Here is a 25,943-nt window from a genome sequence, read left to right as displayed (position 1 = left end):
TGACGACTGTGATTGGTCTGACGTCAGCGTAGTTTATAAGTAAGAGGGTGGCGTTATGCTAATTAGAAGAACGCGGGGCAGGGTTGTGGTGACTGCTCGGAGGATGCGGCTCTGCAGCCCAAGCTGTGCCCGCCGGGAGAGCTGAAGGACGGCCGTGCTAATTCCGCTGCAGCTGGAGACGGTGAGAGCCCGCAAATAGTGTGTATGTGGATATACCGACCGGACCGCCAGTGCTGCGGTATATACATACATACATAGGCTGGCACAATAAGAGAGCAGCCTGTCCCATAGGAGGGCAATGCTGCCTAGTTGTATCGTCAGTCAGTGGCATCCCAGGCAGCATGCAGTGCCTGGCACCTGACAGCACACAACTATACCATCATGGTAGATGCAACACGATTGTGTGTGATGTCATCATGTGGGAGCACTGATCCCTCTCTCCTGGGGCCCACAGCTACCTGAGAGTGGTGGGGCGTGAGGCTATAGCGGGATGGGTGGCAGGGTGTGTGGAAGGGCAACAGGGTGAGAGGGTATAGTAGGGAGTGTGGCTGGGTAACAGGGTGCAAGGGTATAGCGAGGTGTGTGGATGGGTGGCAGGGAGCGAGGGTATAGCAGGGTGTGTGGATGGGTGGCAGGGAGCGAGGGTATAGCAGGGTGTGTGGATGGGTAACAGGGTGCGAGGGTATAGCAGGGTGTGTGGATGGGTAACAGGGTGCGAGGGTATAGCGAGGTGTGTGGATGGGTGGCAGGGAGCGAGGGTATAGCAGGGTGTGTGGATGGGTGGCAGGGAGCGAGGGTATAGCAGGGTGTGTGGATGGGTGGCAGGGAGCAAGGGTATAGCAGGGTGTGTGGATGGGTGGCAGGGAGCGAGGGTATAGCAGGGTGTGTGGATGGGTAGCAGGGTGCGAGGGTATAGCAGGGTGTGTGGATGGGTAACAGGGTGCGAGGGTATAGCAGGGTGTGTGGATGGGTAACAGGGTGCGAGGGTATAGCAGGGTGTGTGGATGGGTAACAGGGTGCGAGGGTATAGCGAGGTGTGTGGATGGGTGGCAGGGAGCGAGGGTATAGCAGGGTGTGTGGATGGGTGGCAGGGAGCGAGGGTATAGCAGGGTGTGTGGATGGGTGGCAGGGAGCGAGGGTATAGCAGGGTGTGTGGCTGGGTAACAGGGTGCGAGGGTATAGCAGGGTGTGTGGCTGGGTGGCAGGGTGCGAGGCTATAGCAGGGTGTGTGGATGGGTGGCAGGGAGCGAGGGTATAGCAGGGTGTGTGGATGGGTAACAGGGTGCGAGGGTATAGCAGGGTGTGTGGATGGGTAACAGGGTGCGAGGGTATAGCAGGGTGTGTGGATGGGTAACAGGGTGCGAGGGTATAGCGAGGTGTGTGGATGGGTGGCAGGGAGCGAGGGTATAGCAGGGTGTGTGGATGGGTGGCAGGGAGCGAGGGTATAGCAGGGTGTGTGGATGGGTGGCAGGGAGCAAGGGTATAGCAGGGTGTGTGGATGGGTGGCAGGGTGCGAGGCTATAGCAGGGTGTGTGGATGGGTAACAGGATGCGAGGGTATAGCAGGGTGTGTGGATGGTTAGCAGGGTGTGTGGATGGGTAACAGGATGCGAGGGTATAGCAGGGTGTGTGGATGGGTGGCAGGGAGCGAGGGTATAGCAGGGTGTGTGGATGGGTGGCAGGGAGCGAGGGTATAGCGGGGTGTGTGGATGGGTGGCAGGGAGCGAGGGTATAGCAGGATGTGTGGATGGGTGGCAGGGAGCGAGGGTATAGCGGGGTGTGTGGATGGGTGGCAGGGAGCGAGGGTATAGCAGGGTGTGTGGATGGGTGGCAGGGTGCGAGGGTATAGCAGGGTGTGTGGATGGGTAACAGGGTGCGAGGGTATAGCAGGGTGTGTGGATGGGTAACAGGGTGCGAGGGTATAGCAGGGTGTGTGGATGGGTAACAGGGTGCGAGGGTATAGCAGGGTGTGTGGATGGGTAACAGGGTGCGAGGGTATAGCGAGGTGTGTGGATGGGTGGCAGGGAGCGAGGGTATAGCAGGGTGTGTGGATGGGTGGCAGGGAGCGAGGGTATAGCAGGGTGTGTGGATGGGTGGCAGGGAGCGAGGGTATAGCAGGGTGTGTGGATGGGTGGCAGGGAGCGAGGGTATAGCAGGGTGTGTGGATGGGTGGCAGGGAGCAAGGGTATAGCAGGGTGTGTGGATGGGTAACAGGGTGCGAGGGTATAGCGAGGTGTGTGGATGGGTGGCAGGGAGCGAGGGTATAGCAGGGTGTGTGGATGGGTGGCAGGGAGCGAGGGTATAGCAGGGTGTGTGGATGGGTGGCAGGGAGCGAGGGTATAGCAGGGTGTGTGGATGGGTGGCAGGGTGCGAGGGTATAGCAGGGTGTGTGGCTGGGTAACGGTGCGAGGGTATAGCAGGGTGTGTGGCTGGGTGGCAGGGTGCGAGGGTATAGCAGGGTGTGTGGCTGGGTGGCAGGGTGCGAGGCTATAGCAGGGTGTGTGGATGGGTGGCAGGGAGCGAGGGTATAGCAGGGTGTGTGGATGGGTAACAGGGTGCGAGGGTATAGCAGGGTGTGTGGATGGGTAACAGGGTGCGAGGGTATAGCAGGGTGTGTGGATGGGTAACAGGGTGCGAGGGTATAGCGAGGTGTGTGGATGGGTGGCAGGGAGCGAGGGTATAGCAGGGTGTGTGGATGGGTGGCAGGGAGCGAGGGTATAGCAGGGTGTGTGGATGGGTGGCAGGGAGCAAGGGTATAGCAGGGTGTGTGGATGGGTGGCAGGGTGCGAGGCTATAGCAGGGTGTGTGGATGGGTAACAGGATGCGAGGGTATAGCAGGGTGTGTGGATGGTTAGCAGGGTGTGTGGATGGGTAACAGGATGCGAGGGTATAGCAGGGTGTGTGGATGGGTGGCAGGGAGCGAGGGTATAGCAGGGTGTGTGGATGGGTGGCAGGGAGCGAGGGTATAGCAGGGTGTGTGGATGGGTGGCAGGGAGCGAGGGTATAGCGGGGTGTGTGGATGGGTGGCAGGGAGCGAGGGTATAGCAGGATGTGTGGATGGGTGGCAGGGAGCGAGGGTATAGCGGGGTGTGTGGATGGGTGGCAGGGAGCGAGGGTATAGCAGGATGGGTGGCAGGGTGCGAGGGTATAGCAGGGTGTGTGGATGGGTAACAGGGTGCGAGGGTATAGCAGGGTGTGTGGATGGGTAACAGGGTGCGAGGGTATAGCAGGGTGTGTGGATGGGTAACAGGGTGCGAGGGTATAGCAGGGTGTGTGGATGGGTAACAGGGTGCGAGGGTATAGCGAGGTGTGTGGATGGGTGGCAGGGAGCGAGGGTATAGCAGGGTGTGTGGATGGGTGGCAGGGAGCGAGGGTATAGCAGGGTGTGTGGATGGGTGGCAGGGAGCGAGGGTATAGCAGGGTGTGTGGATGGGTGGCAGGGAGCGAGGGTATAGCAGGGTGTGTGGATGGGTGGCAGGGAGCGAGGGTATAGCAGGGTGTGTGGATGGGTGGCAGGGAGCGAGGGTATAGCAGGGTGTGTGGATGGGTAACAGGGTGCGAGGGTATAGCGAGGTGTGTGGATGGGTGGCAGGGAGCGAGGGTATAGCAGGGTGTGTGGATGGGTGGCAGGGAGCGAGGGTATAGCAGGGTGTGTGGATGGGTGGCAGGGAGCGAGGGTATAGCAGGGTGTGTGGATGGGTGGCAGGGTGCGAGGGTATAGCAGGGTGTGTGGATGGGTGGCAGGGTGCGAGGGTATAGCAGGGTGTGTGGATGGGTAACAGGGTGCGAGGGTATAGCAGGATGGGTGGCAGGGAGCGAGGGTATAGCAGGGTGTGTGGATGGGTGGCAGGGTGCGAGGGTATAGCAGGGTGTGTGGATGGGTAACAGGGTGCGAGGGTATAGCAGGGTGTGTAGATGGGTAGCAGGGTCCGAGGATAACACATCTCCCAATCCCCGGGGGTCTGACTGATCTGATTTGGAGTATTTCTTTGTGGATGGGATAAGCGGATTTCTCTCCCCTGTGGCATACCTCTAGGTATTTCCCAGGGGCGGCAGCTCTGGGCTGAGCTGGTGGTTGCTGTGGATTGAGCTCCAGGTCTCTCTCCCTTTGTGTTGTGCAGCGTTTCATGGCACGTCTAATCCCGTTAGGCTATGTGCCCACGTTGCATTTATGAAGCAGAAAATTTCTGCTGCATAAATGCAAGTCCTCTCCCGGAAAAACGCATGCGGAATTCCGCACGCGTTTTTCGCGCGTTTACCACGCGTTTTCCACATGCGGAATTGCCTTGCATTTTTTATACATTGGACAAAGGCAATTCCGCTTGCGGAAACGCAAAATTAAATGACATGCTGCGGATTTTTGAACGCGGCATAAACGCTGCGGAAAAATCTGCAGCATGTGCATAGAACTTGCGGAATCCCATTGGGGACCATGGGGTGCGGATATACATGCGTTTTTCAAGCGTTTACGCTGCGGAAATTCCGCAGCATATACGCTTGAAAAATGCTACGTGGGCACACAGCCTTACATACAGACACATGGGCTCTGAAGTGGCTGCAGCTGTCAGGGGGATGTGTGATCTGTTGCAGGGACGTATAATGTGTTTCGGGTCCTGATAGATTCCTTGTCTGTTTGATGCCAGGCTTCCAGATTGTTCCTATTTCTTCAGGGGAGCAATAGCAGGAATGTGCGATCTGGGATTTGCTCAGGATCCAGTTACAATCGGTGATGTGAGCTGAGGCTATGTAACACTGAGCTGTGCTTCTAACCTCCATCTGCTTCTAGCACGGGATCTTGGTCTAGATCTGCCATTTTACTTAATTTCACTGCCGTCACCGTCATAGTATGAAAAGGCAAAATTGGTTTCCTAGCAACCACACTTATCATTTATTAGAGACTGGTCAGTAAATTATAATATGTGGAAGCAGAATAGAAAGCAAATCTGTTGTCACTTAGGTTTCAATGAAACGGAAATATATTTACCATTAAAAAGAAAGAAGACAAACAGAAATACATGATAAATCTGTAATATCGTGTGGAGTGAATCGGGGCGGATCAGTGTGTAGTTGTCCTCCAGTACCTGTCCTCATCCCCCATGAAATCTTTAATAGGACCAGAAGCTGCCAACCTTCTATTTTGCAATCCACTCTTTTAGACTGTTGCTCATCAGCATTCTGTCTGTACTATACCTGCTGGAACCTTCCTTTGCTTCCAAGCATGCATTGCATCTCCCTCTGTCTAATGACTTGCTTGTATCACGATATTTACAGAGGACCTATCACCAGTTTTAGCATGTTAAATCGGCCACATCATGAATAGTGGCTGCAGAGCTAAATAAAATTTATTTTTTCTCATCTCACTTGCAGAGATAATGGCATCTAAAATTTAGACTGTAATTTATGGTAAGGTCAAGGGGGCATTAGCAGATATTGTTCTCTGGGTGCGTATACTTTTTCATGATGTTATTCAGTCATAAGCAGGAAGCGTCATGCAGGGGGGAAAACATGCCCCAGAAAAGCTTAGAACTTGCTTTTACTGTGTGAGACAATGCAGTGCCGCACAGCCCTGCTCTCCTCACCTACTGTGTAAGGTACAGCAGAGCTATGTGTCATTAGAAACACCTCTAGCAGCTTTCATTTCATGGCAGTTAGTGAGGGGTGAGTAGGAAACAGCAGAGCTGACAACACCCTGAAATGAAAGCTCCAAGAGGTGTTTGTAATTACAGTGTTCTACTCTATTCACTCCACCCCCCTCCCCACAACAACTGCTATGAAATGAGAGCTGCTAGAAGTGTTTGTAATTACAATTAGTTCCACTCTACTTCTTTCCCCCCACACTGACTGCTATAAGATGAGAACTGCTAGAGGTGTTTGTAATTAGTGTTCTACTCTATTCACTCCACCCCCCTCCCCACAACAACTGTTATGAAATGAGCTGCTTGAAGTGTTTGTAATTACAATTAGTTCTACACTACTTCTTTCCCCCCACACTGACTGCTATAAGATGAGAACTGCTAGAGGTGTTTGTAATTACAATGTTTTACTCTATTCACTCCACCCCCCTTCCCACAAGGACTGCTATGAAATGAGAGCTGCTAGAAGTGTTTCTAATTACAATTAGTTCTACTCTACTTCTTTCCCGCCACACTGACTGCTATAAGATAAGAACTGCTAGAGGTATTTGTAATGACACATAGCTCTGCTGTACTGTACATAGTAAATGCAGAGAGCACCAAAGAGAGCAGGGCTATGGGGAGAGGGCTGAATTTAGTTGTCAGATTACAAACCCCTCAAAAGCTCTTCTGATTACTGAGTGTGTCAGTTATCACTTCTATGTCTGTGCTCAAGTAACTTCTGCAGGGAGATCAGGCTGTCTTTACATCTGACACAGGAGCAGCCTGCCTGTTTTTGCTTACTCCAGTGTGAGACATGACACCCTGCTTTGATCGTCTCTGCAGAGTGATTACAAGTTATCTCAGCACAGCAGACATGAGTGTGATGCTGACACCTCTCTGAACAGGCCGTGTGGGGGAGGATCAGTACAGCAGAGGAGGCATTGTTATGAGAGAACTGATAGAAGGGTGTGTAATGTGACACCGCTAAACTCTGCTGTGCTGCCCCTCACCCCACAGGAACCTTTTCTGAAATGGTGTGGCATATTCTTTTTTTCTTTGTGTTGCTTTCTTCTTTTGATTGGTCAGGATCATACAGGGAAAGAAATACACGCCCCCAGTGAATACTACCTGATAACACCCACTTGGACTAAAAAAAAAAAGTTAGGTTCCAAATACATTAATTACTAATATCTCCACAACATAAATGAAGAGAAAGAAAGTTTTATTCCGCTCTGCAACAACTATTACATTGTGTGTCCAGTTCAAAATGTTTCCACAAGAAAATTTGGTGAAAGGTCCTCTTTAAATCTACATAACAAGTTCAGTAAAATTGTAGATGCATTGCACTGGGTCACACGGAGTTACATCTCATAGCACGGAGCTGCATTCATAATGTAGTTATCATTGCACCATGCTGACAGATGTCAGACACATGGGAAGTGCTGAGTGGAGCTTCTATAATAAGGTGCGAGAAGAGTCTGCTTTTCCTCCACGATCACTGTATGGCGCCCAATGTAAGGCTGCACTTTCCAGGAAGCAAATTACTAGAGCAGACTCCTTTATCCTACACCTTCCTAAATATATATGTAATGTAATGCAATGCAGCATGTGTTAAAATAGTTACTTTCCCGCACCATTCCTGTCCTCTTCTGTCCCACATGACCTGAAATCCGACTGCCCTTCTCACATAGGGTCTTGTGTGCAGCGGAAGTCGCTTTCTCATAAGTCTATGGATCATTGTTTTGGTTTTCATAGAATTAAAATTGTAAAGTGCTGCGGAATATGTTGGTGCTATAAAAATAAGAATTATTATAATTACATTGGAGAAGACTCACCAGCCCACAAAGTGTGAGCCTGCAGAGCGGTGAGGTAGGCCAGTTTGGAGTCCTAGTGGTCAGACTCCTTGCGTTTGGTTAATTATGGCCTATCCTAATAGACCAAGACTGTAACTACCCATCTGTACATAAGTAATGCGGAATATTTGCAAACTTGCTCAATGTTTTATGATTGCAGTCGAGTATGTTTCTCTCCAAAAAGCTTTTAAAGAAAACATAGTTTAAAGATTCAGCTGAGGAGCATAGGCAAAAAGGAGACTAGTCCGGCGCCACTTCTCCTCTCTGCCCATGTATTCATATCGGAGAAATCTGTCCATCAACTACAGCGCTCTGGGGGGCGGCAATAAGTTAGTCTTGTCTATTCCTATGATCCCTGGCTACATCTTCATGAATCGGGCTCCCTTAAGGGTTACTGTACTTCAGTTCTACTGTCCTTAATCTGCTTCCGCACATTATATGAACTCATCCTTTGTGTGTAATGATATATAATGTATACTACTGCTGGAATTAGGAAACTGAAGAACCTGGGAGTGAGTGGTCGCTGGTGGAGTGGAAACATTGTAATCTTATTGTCTTGTCAGCATTGTTTGGATGTGCTGCTAGAAAGGTAGAGAGGTCCCTATGTACAGTGTCCATTTTAGGACATGATCAGATATCAAAATCAAACATCAGAATGATGTCAGTTTGAGGCTAAATACCAATTCTGACAAGTGACTTTTACAACTGTTATAATGATAAAAAAAAAAGTCACTGTTCGCCGATGGGACTTGAACCCATAATTCTATGTCCAGAAGCCAGTGCACTAACCACTGAGCTATTAACTTAGTTGTAAAAACCTGAGAGTTCTATTTGGTTATTTTTTTTAAATTATGCCTGTTTAGCACAAAAACTACAGGGGTGTTTTACTTTTAATACCTGACATTCTGATTGTCATCCTGATGTGTTCAGAGTTTCAGACACGCCATTTATTTGCATGGTAAATTACATAGCCAAAGTAAATTGAGAGGCAATAATTTACTACATATCTATTTCCAAGTGACTTTATATTTGCATAATTTCTTAAAGGGGTCTAATGATAAAAAAAATGTATTGTAAATTTTTATTTACATCCACCCAAGTACTGGCTGCACACTCCCAATTTACTTTGGCTATGTAATTTACGATGAAAATACACAGCGTGTCTATTTGAACTCTGATACTGTAGTTTCAGAGACTGATACCTTACCATTGCGCTATGCAGTCAAGTGATATCAACTAGCAGCTTTTCTTGTCTTATGAGATCAACCATGAGAATACTGAGGGTGACTAAAAGTCATTGTGATTCTGATGTTTGAAGAAAGTCACACCTCAAAATCAAACATTATTTGAATTTGGCTTGCTTGCAGTCTGTGCATAAGTCCCAATGAGTTTCAATCAGGATTGCACTGAAAATCGTATAACCAAATAGAACTCCAAGGTTTTTACAACTGAGTTTATAGCTCAGTGGTTAGTGCAATGGCTTTGGGACACAGAATTTTGGGTTCAAGTCCCATCATCGAACAGTTACTTTTTTTTATTATTATTATTACAGTTGTAAAAGTCACTTGTCGGGGTCACTTGTCGGGATGTTAGTGGCTATGTGAGACTGGTTCTGATTTTCAGAGTTATGAAACAGATTTGCAACCTTTATTTTTTAATATACCAGAAGTTTACTTTAAATAAGCATGTTGTACCTAAGTTTGAAGGAGATTTCCACTTTTAGAAAAATGTACCCCACCAAATTGTAAAGTAACAACATCAGATAGTACTCGCCCTCCCCGGTTCTAGCACTGGCTCTCCACTGCTGCTCTGGTTTGTGTTTTTGCTGCAACAGTGACATGTTGATAGCTCACATCACCGCTGCAGACAGTCACTGCACAGTGGCTCAACGAATGTAGACCACATGAACTGCTGAAATCAGTGATTGGCTGGAGTGCTGTAGATTTGACTTCAACGCTGCAAAAACCGGGGTAGTGGCAGACACACAGCGCAGGACCCAGTGAGAGTGAGTATAGCAGTTCGGGGGGGTTTTTTGCACTGAAACTGCACCTGGGGACAATACTTTACTGAGACTGGAACACCTCTTTAACTCAGTCTATGCCGGGCTAGCCTGAAGTGTCTCTCCTGCTGCTGAGATCTCACATTGCACAGTACATTCTGCAGCTGTCAGGCTGGTTGGGCAAAGAGAATACGCTTGGAATCATAAACTATTTCATCTCTGTATGCACATCCTTGTCCAGTCCTCCTGTCTGTGCTCAGTGAATGCAGCACCTGATTTAGGAACCTTGGGAGATGTTTCTGTCTCTTGTAAGCATGCGCTGCTAGGTTAAGAAGCTTTAGGTTATGAGGTCTTGTTTACGGTGTTGAACATGCGGCAGGTGATGGTCTCCAGAGGTGACACATGAGAAGAGGCAGCCGATGACACAACAAGCAGAGACTTGTAAAAAAGAAGAAAACAACTGTATCACCTGAAGTTTACAATGCTCTAGTTCTCATAGGTGATTATCCCTGGGGAGACAGTATCTCTTCTCAAACTGGAATAAGACATGTTATGTTTAAAGAGGAACGGTCTGCTCTCCTGACATATCTATTGGAATAAATACTTGTTCTCCCTGTGTTATAACAATTATGAAGCATGTTTACAACTCTGTTCCTTAATCCTTCTATTGTTCCTCCTATGAACAAAAATTGGCAACATGATGCTATCAATTGGGGAGATGGAGGAGGGAAGACACTTAACAGTCTAATTTATAGGGATACTCTACTGTGGCATAAGGAATGGTAACCCTTAGTTTATTCATAAATATTCAGGAGGAATAGCTGATCAACAGTTATATGAAAATGTGCTGCTGAATTATTTCGAGGGAAAACAAGTATTTACTGAAACAGCCGTAGTGTCAGGTTTTATTTAACACTGCCTGAAATTCCGCTGGGTCATTTGTTGCAACATATATAACCCAAGTGATGAAAAGGCTTTCCTGATCCATCGCTATCTGATCCATGAGTTGGTAAAGGTATGTGCTTCCTAGCCTTGGACCTCCTTCACACTTGTATGTACAGATCTGTAGTTGTAAGTAAAAACCAGGAGTGAAACATAAACGGAGAAGACCTAAATGGAGAGATCTGCTTGTCTTCTGTATTTTCCTGGGATTACAGTAGCTTGCAAATACTGGTGCAACATGCTGACTGTAATATGGGAGTATGAATGGCCGGAGTCTGCGCACTGTCCCAACCCCTTTTGGGCGCATCTTCCCTGCAGTCTCTGCTACCATTCAGGCTTATAGTGTCAATGTACCAATGTGCCCACGATGCAGAAATGCATATTTTTTACGCTTCTCCCTGGCAGGAAAAACGCATGCTTTTTTTACATGCGTTTTTCCTGCCAGGTAGAAGCGTTTGTGAAGCGTTCTTCACATGCATTTCTGCATGCGGGTTATCAAGCGCTTTTCCAAGCGATTTTAGCATCACTTAGAAAAGTGCTTAACAACTTGTTCACACTATATAAATCCATGCAGCCAGCAACCGGCATGGATTTATAGTAGTGTGACCAGGTTAGTTTAAAAAAAAAAAAAAAAAAAAAAGATTATACTTACCTTCCGATGTCCTCCCGGTGTTTTCTCTGCCGCGTCCGGTCTCTTGCACTGCTCGCGGTGGTGTGAATGACCTGCGGTGACGTAATTCAGTCATGTGACAGGTCACATGAATCAATGACGTCATGGCAGGTCCTTCACAACACCGCGAGCAGTGCAAGAGACCGGACAAAGGGGAGAAAACACTGGGAGGACATCGGAAGATGAGTATAATCTTTATTTTTTATTTTACATTCTTTTTTTTACAGTTTCTATGGTACCCAGGTCTGGTGGAGAGTCTCCTCTTCTCCAGACCTGGGTACCATCCACACATTGAACCGTGTGATATCCGCTTGTGCGGATGCAGTGATGCGGATATCACGCGGTTCAATGCAAGTCAATGGCGGCGATTACACTGCGTGTCCGCAAAATTAATGGACATGCTGCGGGTTTTTGAGCGCAGCATAAATGCTGCGGAAAAATCCGCAGCATGGGCATTGACATTGCGGCTCGTCATTGGGGACCATGGGGGGCGGATTACCAAGCGTTTACGCTGTGTAAATTCCGCAGCATAAACGCTTGAAAAAAATGCTTCGTGGGCACACAGCCTAACTGCATATATATCTGCATTGCAGCTGCGTTTAATGTGTTTGCTTCTAGGTGCCAATGGAACTTTAACTGCAAAAGGGTAGGCATGCCGGGTGTAGGATCCCCACCGCTCTAATATTACTAGTGATGAGCAAGCGTGTTCTGTTAACCCTTTCGGCGAGCATGCTCTGGTGCTCGCCGAGTATTTCCGGCGTGCTCGAATGTTATGTTTGAGTCACTCTGTGTGCATGATTTGCAACTGTTTGACAGCTTTAATACATGTGAGGAATGCTTAACAAACAGACATTCCTCACATGTATTAAAGCTGTCAAACAGTCGCAAATCATGAACACGGAATGACTCAAACATAACACCCGAGCACGCTTCAGATACTCGAAAACCACCTGAGCATGCTCGTAAATCACGAGTAACGAGCATGCTCGCTCATCACTATTAATTACCTATCCTAAGTATAGGTCATCAACACTTACTAAGCAGACAATTCCTTTAAATGGTGTGCAGACAATAAGTGGTAAATAGGGTCCTGTTCATAGTGTATCTGCACATTCATGTAACTTTTCAGAATTTGCTTTCTGAACTAGAATTCAGAATCATGTGCACATTGGGAATGAGAAGATTTCTAGCCATGACTTGCACCCCGTATTTCTGGCAGTATTTCCCTCTGCCTCCTTGTACCTTTTGTTTCCTTCCAGTTTCTCCCCGTCACATCTCCATCGTTTTATAGGAGCAGGTGTAATTTCTTCCTTCACTGCAGACAGATTTGTAGACCTGTTTGAGAATAAACGATCTGTTCGATAGAGAAGTGACTGATAAGGGGAGAGTGAAGCATTTTTCTCTAATAAAATATATGTTTCTTTTCTTCACTAGTTCTATCGAATTATTAAAAAGCTAAAATATAGAAGTGAAAGTGCAGTTTCTATTTAAAGAAAAGCTCACAAACCCATAATTTTCGTTTTTCTTTTGGCTAGTAAGGTTTGTAGCTGAAGTCATATTGTTTTATCAGTCTTAGTACAATTTCATCTTTCCCAGGATTTAAGCAGTTGTCATCATGGCTTCAGTTTTGCAGTATTTTTAAGACGGATGTGTTTGTCACTGGACAGGGAAGTGACTGAGCAGCCGAGAGTCCTGTCATCCAGCTTACAATGGAATTTTCCACTGATTAAACATTGGTGTTTTGGACATGAGCCACGCAGCGCAGACAGACCACTCCGTCTGTTACATTGGAGTAATAGAATGCAGCATGTTGTGATGCAGTTTTTGGCTAAGTGCACACGATGCAGAAATGCTCCGGATTTTTCCTGAGCGTTTCTGCATTTCCCTGGCAGAAAAAAATGGATGCAGATTTTACATGCGGATTTTACATGCATTTTTCCTGCCAGGGACAAACGTAAGTGAAGCGTTTTGCACATTCGATTTCACATGCGGGTTGACAAGCGCTTTCCAAGCGATTTTACCATCACTTGGAATGTGCTGAGAACCAGACAAATCGTACATGGCAGCTCTGCTTTCAATTTCCTTTTAAGTCAGTAATTCCTTGAACTCCCTAAAATTCGGCTCATCATTTTCTTGAAAGGAACCTGTCAAAAGGATTCCGGTCCCAAACCACTCCAAATCTATGTAAAACAGTGACAAGTTCACAATGACCTTCTTTCTCCGAAGAGATTCGGCATAAATAAGAAAATGTATTTTTACTGCTGTAAGATGTCACATGAGGATCTGCCCTCTGTAACTGTCTAGTTGGCCTTCACTCCCCATGGTTTGGGTACGTCATCCTAAGCCACACTTGGTATCATATGGCGCATGCGCCGTGCATAGGTGGAGGCATTGTACCTTCCTGCGTTATGCATACAACTAAAGCTGCTTAGGGTGGCTTGTGATGCTTTAGCGCTGGAAGGAAGACTGGACATCTTGACTAATTGGGCTACAACCACTACATGGCATACACTTGGTAGCTAACAATGTTCTTACCTAAAGGTGTAACAGTAAGGGGTGCAAAGAAGTCTCTAATAACAGAGAGATAAGAAGACACCAGTGTTCTAAATGGCACACAGCAAATATTAAATGAGTTACCCCCACCCCATCTGTAGAAGCAGCACTACTCTTGTTTTTAGGTTATGTCTTGTGCTGAATGATGCTGAGCTACAATATGTTGCATGGTCCATGGACTTGAATGGAATTCTCTGGTGGAAAAAGTAACCTTTCTATGTGAAGTCATACACTTAGGTCCGCTTAGGATAAAGCATGTTCATAAGACAACAAACAGGGAGTAGTAATTTTGCAATGGCTGGAGAGTCACAGGTTGGGAGGACTCTATTATACAGCAGTGGCATGCTCTTCCTCCCAATCTGATGATGGGTGTGGAGAGAACGCTGCTGCATGTCTGGTGGGACTGTAACAATGCTGACGCAACCATATTGATACTTAGTATGTATTGTGCACATGTCCTATTAATTAAAACCGGACTCTTGTACTGTACCTGCCGGTTCCTCATCAGCTGTCCTGTCCAGTGTGCGGTAGCATCATCTCCATGTCAGATGTCAGATCCGTTACTGCACAAACCCTTTTAGTATGGAGTGGCACATTGTCAGAAATACCGTATATGTTGTATGTAGACGGCCATGTGATATTGTGTGCTTCACACACAATGCCCAATTTAAAGGTTGGCACTGCAAAGATCCGATTTTGGCTGAAGGTAAAGTAGTAAGGCCTCATCTAGACGTCCATTTTTGCCACATACGAGAAAACCAGATTGATTGTGTTGGATCTAAGTTTGGTCCTAGTGTCATTAGTTTTTCTCATACGTGGAGAAAAGAAAAGTTTCTCCACCTTCTTCTTTCTGATGGTTCCATGAAAAAAGCGGTCCAATTTATTTATTTTTTTCCTGGACCCATAGACTTGCATTTTTCATTTTGATCCAATCCTCGGTCTACAAAAGATCATGGCCCGATAGACTACCACAGGTACGAATGCGATCTGTGAAAACCACGGATATCACTCGCACGAGAATATCGGAGGTCTAAATGAACCTTTTAGAGATATCATACGTACAAGTTAGACTCTGCTATGTAAATACTGGCCCTCTCCATATGCTTTCCAAGGGTTATGTGGAAATTACCGTTCACTACTGGATGGATTGATTTTTTTTTTCGGCAATTAAGACCAGGAGTAAAAATAAGAGGTGTAGAATATTGATTCTGGGGAAATCTAAAGCCATGGTTTACATGTATATAATGAATTACTTCCCAGATTCTAATCAGCTGCGAGGTTTTGTGTTTTATTCATACAGCGACAGGATTTTGATCAAGGCTGCACGTAATACCACCTCCTTACAGGAATGTGTATATGGATGGAGTCAAAACAAGACATAATCTGTTTTATCCAACAATCACGTTAAAAATAAACCTTTTGAAATGTAGCATTTACTAGGTATTTGCTATATCCCACTACAGGCGCCCCCAGTGACGGCTTATGTAACGTCTATATCAACATTCCAAAATCGTACAACTTTTTATATCTGTCATAGATATAAAAAGTTGTATGATTTTCAAATCTTGATAATCTATGGAATAATTCTAAATAAAGAATTAGAAGATGTGCTGCGCCGCTTCCTGTAGCGATTTTAAGGTCGGATGTAGGAAAACGGTCTTTCCACTGCATTAGATCTCGTGCACACAGTAGTATCTTGGCGCGCTGTATTACATCATTCCCTAATATGGCAACAGTAAATTGCATTGGGAGCATGCTTACTGCCATATTAACCTTCTTATAGATGCCATGTACAGTACAGACCAAAAGTTTGGACACGCCTTCTCATTTAAAGATTTTTCTGTATTTTTGATTGAAAATTGTACATTCACACTGAAGGCATCAAAACTATGAATTAACACATGTGGAATTATATACTTAACAAAAAAGTGTGAAACAACTGAAAATATGTCTTATATTCTAGGTTCTTCAAAGTAGCCACCTTTTGCTTTGATGACTGCTTTGCACACTCTTGGCATTCTCTTGATGAGCTTCAAGAGGTAGTCACCGGAAATGGTTTTCACTTCACAGGTGTGCCCTGTCAGGTTTAATAAGTGGGATTTCTTGCCTTATAAATGGGGTTGGGACCATCAGTTGTGTTGTGCAGAAGTCAGGTGGATACACAGCTGATAGTCCTACTGAATAGACTGTTAGAATTTGTATTATGGCAAGAAAAAAGCAGCTAAGAAAAGAAAAACGAGTGGCCATCATTACTTAGTACGAAAAATTGGGAAAACTTTGAATGTGTCCCCAAGTGCAGTTGCAAAAACCATCTAGCGCTACAAAGAAACTGGCTCACATGAGGACCGCCCCAGGAAAGGAAGACCAAGAGTCACCTCTGCTTCTGAGGATAAGTTTATCCGAGTCACCAGTCTCAGAAATCGCAGGTTAACAGCAGCTCAGATTAGAGACCAGGTCAATGCCATACAGAGTTCTGGCAGCAGACACATCTCTACAACAAGTGTTAAGAGGAGATTTTATGCAGCAGGCCTTCATGGTAAAATAGCTGCTAGGAAACCACTGCTAAGGACAGGCAACAAGCAGAAGAGACTTGTTTGGGCTAAAGAACACAAGGAATGGACATTACACCGGTGGAAATCTGTACTTTGGTCTGATGAGTCCAAATTTGAGATCATTGGTTCCAACCACCGTGTCTTTGTGCGACGCAGAAAAGGTGAACGGATGGACTCTACATGCCTGGTTCCCACCGTGAAGCATGGAGGAGGAGGTGTGATGGTGTGGGGGTGCTTTGCTGGTTACACTGTTGGGGATTTATTCAAAATTGAAGGCATACTGAACCAGCATGGCTACCACAGCATCTTGCAGCGGCATGCTATTCCATCCGGTTTGCGTTTAGTTGGACCATCATTTATTTTTCAACAGGACAATGACCCCAAACACACCTCCAGGCTGTGTAAGGGCTATTTGACCAAGAGGGAGAGTTATAGGGTACTACGCCAGATGACCTGGCCTCCACAGTCACCAGACCTGAACCCAATCGAGATGGTTTGGGGTGAGCTGGACCGCAGAGTGAAGGCAAAAGGGCCAACAAGTGCTAAGCATCTCTGGGAACTCCTTCAAGATTGTTGGAAGACCATTTTCGGTGACTACCTCTTGAAGCTCATCAAGTGAATGCCAAGAGTGTGCAAAGCAGTCATCAAAGCAAAAGGTGGCTACTTTGAAGAACCTAGAATATAAGACATATTTTCAGTTGTTTTACACTTTTTTGTTAAGTATATAATTCCACATGTGCTAATTCATAGTTTTGATGCCTTCAGTGTGAATGTACAATTTTCATAGTCATGAAAATACAGAAAAATCTATAAATGAGGTGTGTCCAAACATTTGGTCTGTACTGTATGTTACCATAACCCCTCTAGAAACACTATATAACTATGGAATTATACTAACCCCAACATAGTACACCATAGTGTCATAGTAGTCAGAATAAATCAAGCCAAAAGAAAGTGGCGCTCTAAGAGCACAGCATTCATATACAAGTCCCAGTCCATCCTAATGTTCAGATTTGCCTGTGTATGTGACTCTTCCTCCTTAGATCACCATTTTATTATTATTTAGGAGGGTCCACATGTTACATTTGGGGATCACTGCAGCTGGAGAGGTACTGGCTTTATCATGAGTTCTGCAAAGACAAGAAACCAGACATTTGTCACTGCATTAAGCCACAATGAAGCAATAGCTATGAACCTGGATCTGTCTGCCAAGGAACAGGACTGAAAGCTTTCCCTTCATGTCTGTGAGTGGATGTAGTGTTACACAGTGTCTTGCCGACTTTGTTTTTTTTCACGCCTGTGAATAGTCTGACCTCTGACTCTTCTGCTTAGTCTTGTCATTCCAACACTGCTCTGAATTGCATTTTGGCAAAAAAGGGCCAGAGGACAAAAAGTGATGAGAAAAATCCCACGTGCTGCAAATATCTGAGGTTTTTTTCAGTCTTTGTGACGTGTACATGGAGTCCGTTGATGGTCTGGGCAGGATGGGACTTAGGGTCAGGGATGATCTTTAAGTGAACATGTCTTCACTGTGCGGATTAATGGCTCTGGGGTATGTTTCACTGTGTAGATTTCTCTTTAAGGCTGTGTGCCCACTATGCGGATTTATGCATGACCCGGTCAGGTGATGGTCGCGTGAACATCAGCTGACTAAATGATGTCACGGAAGGTCCTGCCAATTCACCGGGGGCCGTCGGAGAGGTGAGTATAAGGTTTATTTTTCTTTCTACTTTATTCTTTTTTTTTACTTAGATGCACCATTTGAAAGCAGAACTCTCCTCATATGTTGGTCACACAATATAAATCCATGCCAGTTGCATGGATTTATATTGTGTGACCAACTTGTATTGTCAAGCCCTTTTCCAAATGCATTTGATTGATGCTGAAAATCGCTTGGAAAACCACTTGAAAAAACGCATGTAAAATCCGCATGTGTTTTCTCTGCCAGGGAGAGGAAAAAACGCTCCGGAAGACTACTTGCCCCCATACACATAAATAAGTTGGCCAAACCTGAAAATGTTGGCCTTACCAGTTGAGTCTCTTGTTTGTATAGCGCCGTCCTGAGTGACTCTTCCCTGCAAGAAGGATCGGTGTTATTGAATTTCAGCATGTTCTATCACTGCTGTACAAATTGGCCGCACGTAGAAAAAAATGTAAATTTGAGAGACTATATTCTTTGAAGGATGAGAGAATAGTTTTAGTGATATCATTTTTTTCTATACACCTGTTGATCTTTTTTTTTTATTTATTTTTTTTTAAATGGCATTAATTGTATGGATTATGGTACAGTTTTATAGCTTGTGTCGTTACGGATGTGGCGATAGCAAACGTGCACTTTTTTGTTTACTTTAGTTCGAACATAGCCTGGTCCCCATATTGCATTAATGCCCCCCCCCCCCCAGCTTGGTTCCCATATTGCATTAATGCCCCCCCCCCCCAGCCTGGACCCCATATTGCATTAATCCCCCCCCAGCTTGGTTCCCATATTGCATTAATGCCCCCCCCCCCCTAGCCTGGACCCCATATTGCATTAATGGCCACCCCCTAGCCTGGACCCCATATTGCATTAATGGCCCCCCCCCAGCCTGGTCCCCATATTGCTTTAATGCCCCCCCCCCTAGCCTGGACCCCATATTGCATTAATGCCCCCCCCTAGGCTGTACCCAATATTGCATTAATGCCCCCCCTAGCCTGATCCCCATATTGCATTAATGCCCCCCCCTAGCCTGATCCCCATATTGCATTAATGCCCCCCCCTAGCCTGATCCCCATATTGCATTAATGGCCCCCCCCAGCCTGGACCCCATATTGCATTAATGCCCCCCCCCCAGCATGGACCCCATATTGCATTAATGGCCCCCCCTAGCCTGGTCCCCATATTGCATTAATGGCCCCCCCCAGCCTGGACCCCATATTGCATTAATGGCCCACCTCCCAGCCTGGACCCCATATTGCATTAATGGCCCACCCCCCAGCCTGGACCCCATATTGCATTAATGGCCCACCCCCCAGCCTGGACCCCATATTGCATTAATGGCCCACCCCCCAGCCTGGACCCCATATTGCATTAATGGCCCACCCCCCAGCCTGGACCCCATATTGCATTAATGGCCCACCCCCCAGCCTGGACCCCATATTGCATTAATGGCCCACCCCCCAGCCTGGACCCCATATTGCATTAATGGCCCACCCCCCAGCCTGGACCCCATATTGCATTAATGGCCCACCCCCCAGCCTGGACCCCATATTGCATTAATGGCCCACCCCCCAGCCTGGACCCCATATTGCATTAATGGCCCACCCCCCAGCCTGGACCCCATATTGCATTAATGGCCCACCCCCCAGCCTGGACCCCATATTGCATTAATGGCCCACCCCCCAGCCTGGACCCCATATTGCATTAATGGCCCAGCCTGGACCCCATATTGCATTAATGGCCCACCCCCCAGCCTGGACCCCATATTGCATTAATGCCCCACCCCAGCCTGGACCCCATATTGCATTAATGCCTCCCCCCCCCCCCCCCCAGCCTGGACCCCATATTGCATTAATGCCTCTCCCCCCCCACAGCCTGGACCCCATATTGCATTAATGCCTCCCCCCCCCCCCCAGCCTGGACCCCATATTGCATTAATGGCCCACCCCCCAGCCTGGACCCCATATTGCATTAATGCCCCACCCCAGCCTGGACCCCATATTGCATTAATGCCTCCCCCCCCCCCCCCCCAGCCTGGACCCCATATTGCATTAATGCCCCCCCCCCAGCCTGGACCCCATATTGCATTAATGCCCCACCCCAGCCTGGACCCCATATTGCATTAATGCCTCCCCCCCCCCCCCCCAGCCTGGACCCCATATTGCATTGATGCCCCCCCCCAGCCTGGACCCCATATTGCATTAATGCCCCCCCCCCAGCCTGGACCCCATATTGCATTAATGACTCCCCCCAGCCTGGTCCCCATATTGCATTAATGACTCCCCCCAGCCTGGTCCCCATATTGCATTAATGGCCCCCCCCTAGCCTGGTCCCTATATTGCATTAATGGCCCCCCTAGCCTGGTCCCTACATTGCATTAATGGCCGACCCCCCCCCCCCCCCCCCCAGCCTGGTCCCCATATTCAAGTAATGGCCTCATTGTGCTGCTCTTCACATTAAAAAAAATCCTCACCTGTTGTCCTCTTCTCCTCCACATCCGGGACAGTGCATGGCAGTGACATCCTACGCTGCCCGACATGCAGATGTCAGCTGCTGCCCTCTGATTGGCTATTGGCTGCTATTGGTATTGTGGCGTAGAGACCATCTCTCTGCACCGCGGTACATTTCAATTGCAGGTGTCTGAGGATGCACATTCAGTTGAAGAGAAGCGCTGGGGTTGGTGGCCCCCCTAGATCAAGACACATCGTTACAGGAGCTCATGTGCCTGCGGACCACATGAAAAAACCTAAGGGGCCGCCGGTTTGAGACCCCTGATCTTTACTTTATCACATCATGTAAGCTGTCGTCAGATATTTGTCAGTGTCCTATTTTCCACTGAGAGCACATGCATGCTTGTCCAAATTGAGCGTGCATTACTATGTAGTGGGGGTCAGGAGGAATAGCTGTCACCTGAATGCCACTGTCCGACAACCAGCAGGTTTAGTGGATGTGTCTTGTTTTAAAAGGACAATGCACCTGAAGTTGTATGGAAACTTTTGGAACCGGGCACTGATCCCTTTGGTCGCCATTGTGTGTTCTGATGATAAGACTATCATTTCATATAACAATAAATCATTTTAAGGGACTGATTTAAAAAAAACCCACATATTATAGAAGGTAAAGTATAAGAGCTGATTCAGCTCTTCAGTCCTTTGAACCATCTTAACAGGTTTATAAACAATAATTTATACGCAGCCCATGTATATCCCGACAGTGGCACAGCACACCTTTAAGGTTGCGTGCCCACTATGCATTTTTCAAGCGTTTTTGATGCGGAATTTCTGCAGCGTAAACACTTGAAAAAGCGCTTGGTAATACGTGCCTCATGATCCCCAATGAAAATCCACATGTTCTGTGCACATGCTGCGGAAAAATCCGCAGCATGTCCATTATTTGTGCGTTTCCGCATGCGGATTTGAGGTCACAATGCATTGGAAAAATGCAAGTCAAATCCGCATGTAAAAACGCTTAAAAACCGTGTGTAAAATCCGCAAGCGTTTTTACTGCCAAGAACATAAAGAAACCCTGTGGAAATTTTCAGCTTCAATTCTGCATCGTGGGCACATAGCCTAAAAACTGGTCCTGCATTGCATGAAATTCGGTACCAAGTGGTTCAATGGGTATCTTCAGAAAGCGCTCTGCCCACAATCTCCACCCTTTCACATTTGATGTAAATGACCCCTCCAAACCATCTGTAGGGGATGTCAATCATAGGGCAATTGGAGGCAGAAAGGTGGTGCTGAGCGTGGGGTCGTAGACACGAATCAGACCTCTGCAAATTTTTGCATGCGGAACTGCACGTTTTGCAAACTGTTTTTTTAAAGGTATGATGAGCAACTGTGGGGACGGTAAGGGGTTTATAGGACGTGTATTAGATGGCAGCATCTACTTATTGGTGTTATTTAAATGTCAGTAATTTTCTAAAGTAGGTGGTTAAAAAAAAGAGCAGCCATTAGAGTGCCCTGATCTGTCTGATGTCATTAGTACATGATAACAAATAACCAATATTAGTATGAATGCCTGACTGATCCAACACTGCTATGTTCAGGACTGGGCTGCTATCCGTTCAGGAGGTTCTGGCATTATGAAGCCATGACCATACTTTAAAGGTTATATCCATGATACAGCCTTATTTTGACCATATCTATCTCTGCACTATCATTAATGTATTATTTATTCTCAGCAGAGTTTCCCATCTCATTGGATTGAAGGCTGAAGACTTCTCCACCCAATCCCAGCCATGTCTATAATGGACCATAATCCCACCACTGGCGTGGTTACAGTCATTGTTATTCTCATCGCCATCGCAGCCCTTGGTGCCTTAATTCTGGGTTGCTGGTGTTACCTTCGCTTGCAGAAGCTCAGCCAGTCTGAGGATGAGGAAAGCATTGTTGGAGAAGGGGAGACCAAAGAGCCTTTTCTCTTGGTTCAGTATTCTGCTAAAGGGCCTCGGGTGGAGAAGAAAGCCAAGCTGACACCCAATGGCACGGAGACACACAGCTAAGTCACCATATCCCTCCAGCCAACATGTGTGAAGAAAGCAGAACTACTACTGTGAAAATAATAGACCCACGTACTGTTCGGATGGTGAATTTCCTCCGTAGCAGCCCGTCTCTAGCTGATGACACTGCATGCGCGCAGTTCTTTCATACAACCCTCCATTTTCATACCCCGTGTTACTTGAATGTGCAATCATCCTGCTTTTTTGGACAACACCCCCTGGAATGTGAACGTCCTCCGCCTCATCCATTGTACATAACGTACGTTTTTAAGTGTCCAACTGATTTAATGTATTAATTTGCAGATAACCCAATTTAAAGTTGTTGTTTTTTTTTCATTAACCATGTCTAACCCACTGATGAATTCTTACGTGGTGAGCCTGGGCTTTTCTCATGGATCTAGACACTACAAACACTACAAACTCATATCCTTTAGGAAGGAAAAAGGGGGATACACCATGGTGTTGGACTTGTTGAATTTCGCTTTAAGCTTTATAACTGCAGTGACCCTGCCAGGTTCGGTAGACCTCCAAATAGAGCCTGTGATCGGGAAATGCCTTATAAGACGTGTGCCAGGAGGCTTCAGGAGAGGATGCGGCAGAAGAGCATTTAGAGATTTTATTTTTTATAATGAAACGAGCATTTTAGATTTTCATAGCGACTCCTACATTTGTACGTTTGTCTTCATTGTCATAAATTATTGTACTGATGAATAATGTACAGTGTTTTTACCTAGAACTGTCATTTCTTAGTATGTAAGTGGTGGCGAGTGCCGCATAGTGTTCTGCATTTAACCTTTTAGTGGAAAAAAGTCTAAAGTTGGAGTGAATTTGATTCTTTTGGTACCAAATGACCTTCTTGATAGGCTCCATTTATGTATATTACTAATTATATCTGTACCCATCCACCAGAGACAATCCAGTCACTTGGCCAATGTCACAATGACTTCTGTACTGGGATGAATGGCTGGTGCTGTAAGGAAGCTGTTGCAATTTTTTTTTTCATTCCCCACCACTAAATCAGGTTTCTTCTAGATGTAATTTTGATTTGTGTGTTTCCTTTAAATGAAATGTAAAGCATAAATTAAAGTGAAAAATTTTATTAGGTGTGATGCTGCAACCCAAGAGCAAAGGTGCCGTCATTGAGCCTGATTTTCATACACAAGTCTTAACGAAGGGCGTGCAGGAATAAGATGTGCCAAATTAATTAACAAACGCACACCACTTCGGAGCATTTTGCCAGTGGCGTATGCCTTTGTGCACCTCTCCAGAGAGGTTATTCCAGTCTGGACCTTGGGAGTTCTTTTGGCGGAGCTGCCTGAAACTTTCATGGAAATGCCAAAAGTTGCCTGATTTTGGCGCAACTTCAGTTTGCACAAAAATGTTGTGACTTTTCAAGTGTTTTATGCTAGTTTTGATGAATTGGGGCCAAAGTGTTGCCACAATGCTGACTTGCCATGCTATAATGCTAAGAATCTAGCACATGGTGCCTACTGCCCACTAAACAGCATAGAGATGGACACTGACAGGGTTACTTATCAAAATGTGCAAATAGTATGTGCCGTGAGCCACATTTAATGTTTGGTTTTAGTAAACCATTTTTGCAGAGTTTGTCAAGGGGGAACTCCTACATAGAAAGGGAGAGGGTTTAACATGCACCAACATATGGCAACATTTTGGATAAAATGTTGATCCATACATAAGCCAATTACCAGGTAGTATAATTTACTCTACATATTAAACTGGATTAGTAAATTTACTTCAATATACATTTTAGGAAGGAAAGTGACTCAAGTATTTATGGCTGCCAGAAATTGTTTCGCTTGCATATCTACAGCAACTTAAGGCGTGATCGTCTTTTTTTAAACCAATAGGAATACCTTAAAGATGTTGCATAGGTTTGGGTTAAAAAACAGCCACAAAACAAAACATGCGGGGATTGCCCGTGTTTGTCAGGCAATCCCTGCATGTTTTTTGGCTAACAGCCGTGTGACATGCGGCTGTGGGGACTCGAACATGTCACTCGAGCACCTGCGATACTGTGCATAGCCGAGCACCCTAGGCAAACTCAAGTAGCGAGCACTTGCGCTCAACACAAAAAAAAATGCCACCGAAAATGTCTGAGCTGCAATATCGGAGACAGTTCATAGTTAAAGGTGGTACTGGTTCTGTGAAAAATGATCCACCTGTAACCAGCAGTTTTAGTTCCACCTGTATAGAACACAATGAACAATAATTTTCTAAGATATGTAGAATTGTTTCCTCCAGTGATAAATCATATTTAAGGCTCCACAAGGCGAGACAACCCGGTAATATGTGATTAGTATTGTGGCTGGTTATGGTGGGTGTACCCTCGCCCATCTTGATTGTTACGAGTGTCTTGGCCTAGTAGAATAAACTTCTCATGCGGAGCTGTCTTCTGATTAATACCTATTATACACATGCAGCTTTAGTCCAATCAATCTATCCACTTCTGTAATGTTGAATCACAAAGTTCAAGAATTTTTTTTTTTTAATTTAAAGTTTATTTTTTAAAGATAAAAGAACAGTCAAGTGGAAACCTGACAAAAACCTTTGCCAAGATTGAAAATCCCTTTAATAGATAATGAATGGAGGGGACGTTTGCATGCTTGACCTCTGTTATATTCAGATGGTGCGTGCAGAACTCCTATATCAGTATTGCAGCGGGTGTCTCGACAGACACCCAGTGGTTAGTAAGTTATCCCTTAAGAGGCCAAGACACCAGTAGCAGGGCATTGTAGTAGCTTAGGTATCCATGGTTACGACCACTCATATAGTTAGTTAGCTGTTAGTGGTGGTAACCATGGATACCTAAGCTACTGCAATGCCCTGCACATGGGGTAAGTGACATAGCGAATCAGAAGAACTATACTACATTTCTAATTGGAGGTATTTGCTAATATTATTATTATTACACCTACTACGTATTGGGATAGGATCTTGGAGATGGGAATACCCCATTAAGCTATTTGCACCAGATTTCTTGCAGAAAAAAGCAACATTTTTACATCTCTTGCCTCTATTTTATCGCGTTCACTACTTGCCTAAATTTCAGCTTGTGCCCGCACAGCCCAGAATGTGGTAAATGTATGAACAGGCCTGTTAATTAATTTAGCACACCCTACTCCAGCACGCCTGTTTAAGACTGGTGTATAAAATACAAGTCTTAGTAATTTTCCCTACAAAAGACAGAGATCCCAAATATAAACTATTGCTTTATAGACATTCTTTTTTCCCTCCCCAATCCATTTTTCAGTGGTATTTCATATTTGCATTGAGTTCTTGTATTAAATGACACTATTAAACCTTGCAAAATAAAGTTTATTTTCACGGGAATTCCAGTAACAATCCAGTACAGTTGATAGATTACTGCCAAGAGACGGTATGACCATCATAGCTTCCTCCGGTAGAATTAGGATTTACTTTTGATGTGACGTGTAGAGCGCATCTTACACTTCTCAATAGTACATAGATCTGGTTATAACTGTGCCATATGAAGAGTGTGCAAAAAAAAAGCCATAACAATAAACTTACATTGAAACAAA

At 45.8% G+C, this 25,943-nt stretch overlaps 1 protein-coding gene across 2 annotated transcripts; it reads left to right on the top strand.

Moving 5' to 3' along the window:
* Positions 1 to 41: 41 nt before the first annotated feature.
* Positions 42 to 25,943, top strand: SNN (stannin). 2 transcript variants are annotated; one of them, XM_073647720.1, is made up of 2 exons: positions 42 to 181; positions 22,066 to 25,943. In XM_073647720.1, exon 2 carries the CDS (start codon positions 22,120 to 22,122, stop codon positions 22,381 to 22,383), a length of 264 nt encoding a protein of 87 aa, XP_073503821.1. In that variant the 5' UTR covers positions 42 to 181; positions 22,066 to 22,119; the 3' UTR covers positions 22,384 to 25,943. The 2 variants fall into 2 exon arrangements, with proteins under 2 accessions (XP_073503821.1, XP_073503822.1); XM_073647721.1 differs by having other exon boundaries at positions 22,063 to 25,943.

The sequence above is a fragment of the Phyllobates terribilis genome, unplaced genomic scaffold (assembly GCF_046119375.1).
Source record: "Phyllobates terribilis strain yellow unplaced genomic scaffold, ASM4611937v1 Scaffold_9__5_contigs__length_417890890, whole genome shotgun sequence".
Classification (NCBI taxonomy): Eukaryota; Metazoa; Chordata; class Amphibia; order Anura; family Dendrobatidae; genus Phyllobates; species Phyllobates terribilis.
The sequence above is the reverse complement of the archived record's forward strand: the minus strand, read 5'-3'. Positions and strand labels throughout refer to the sequence as shown.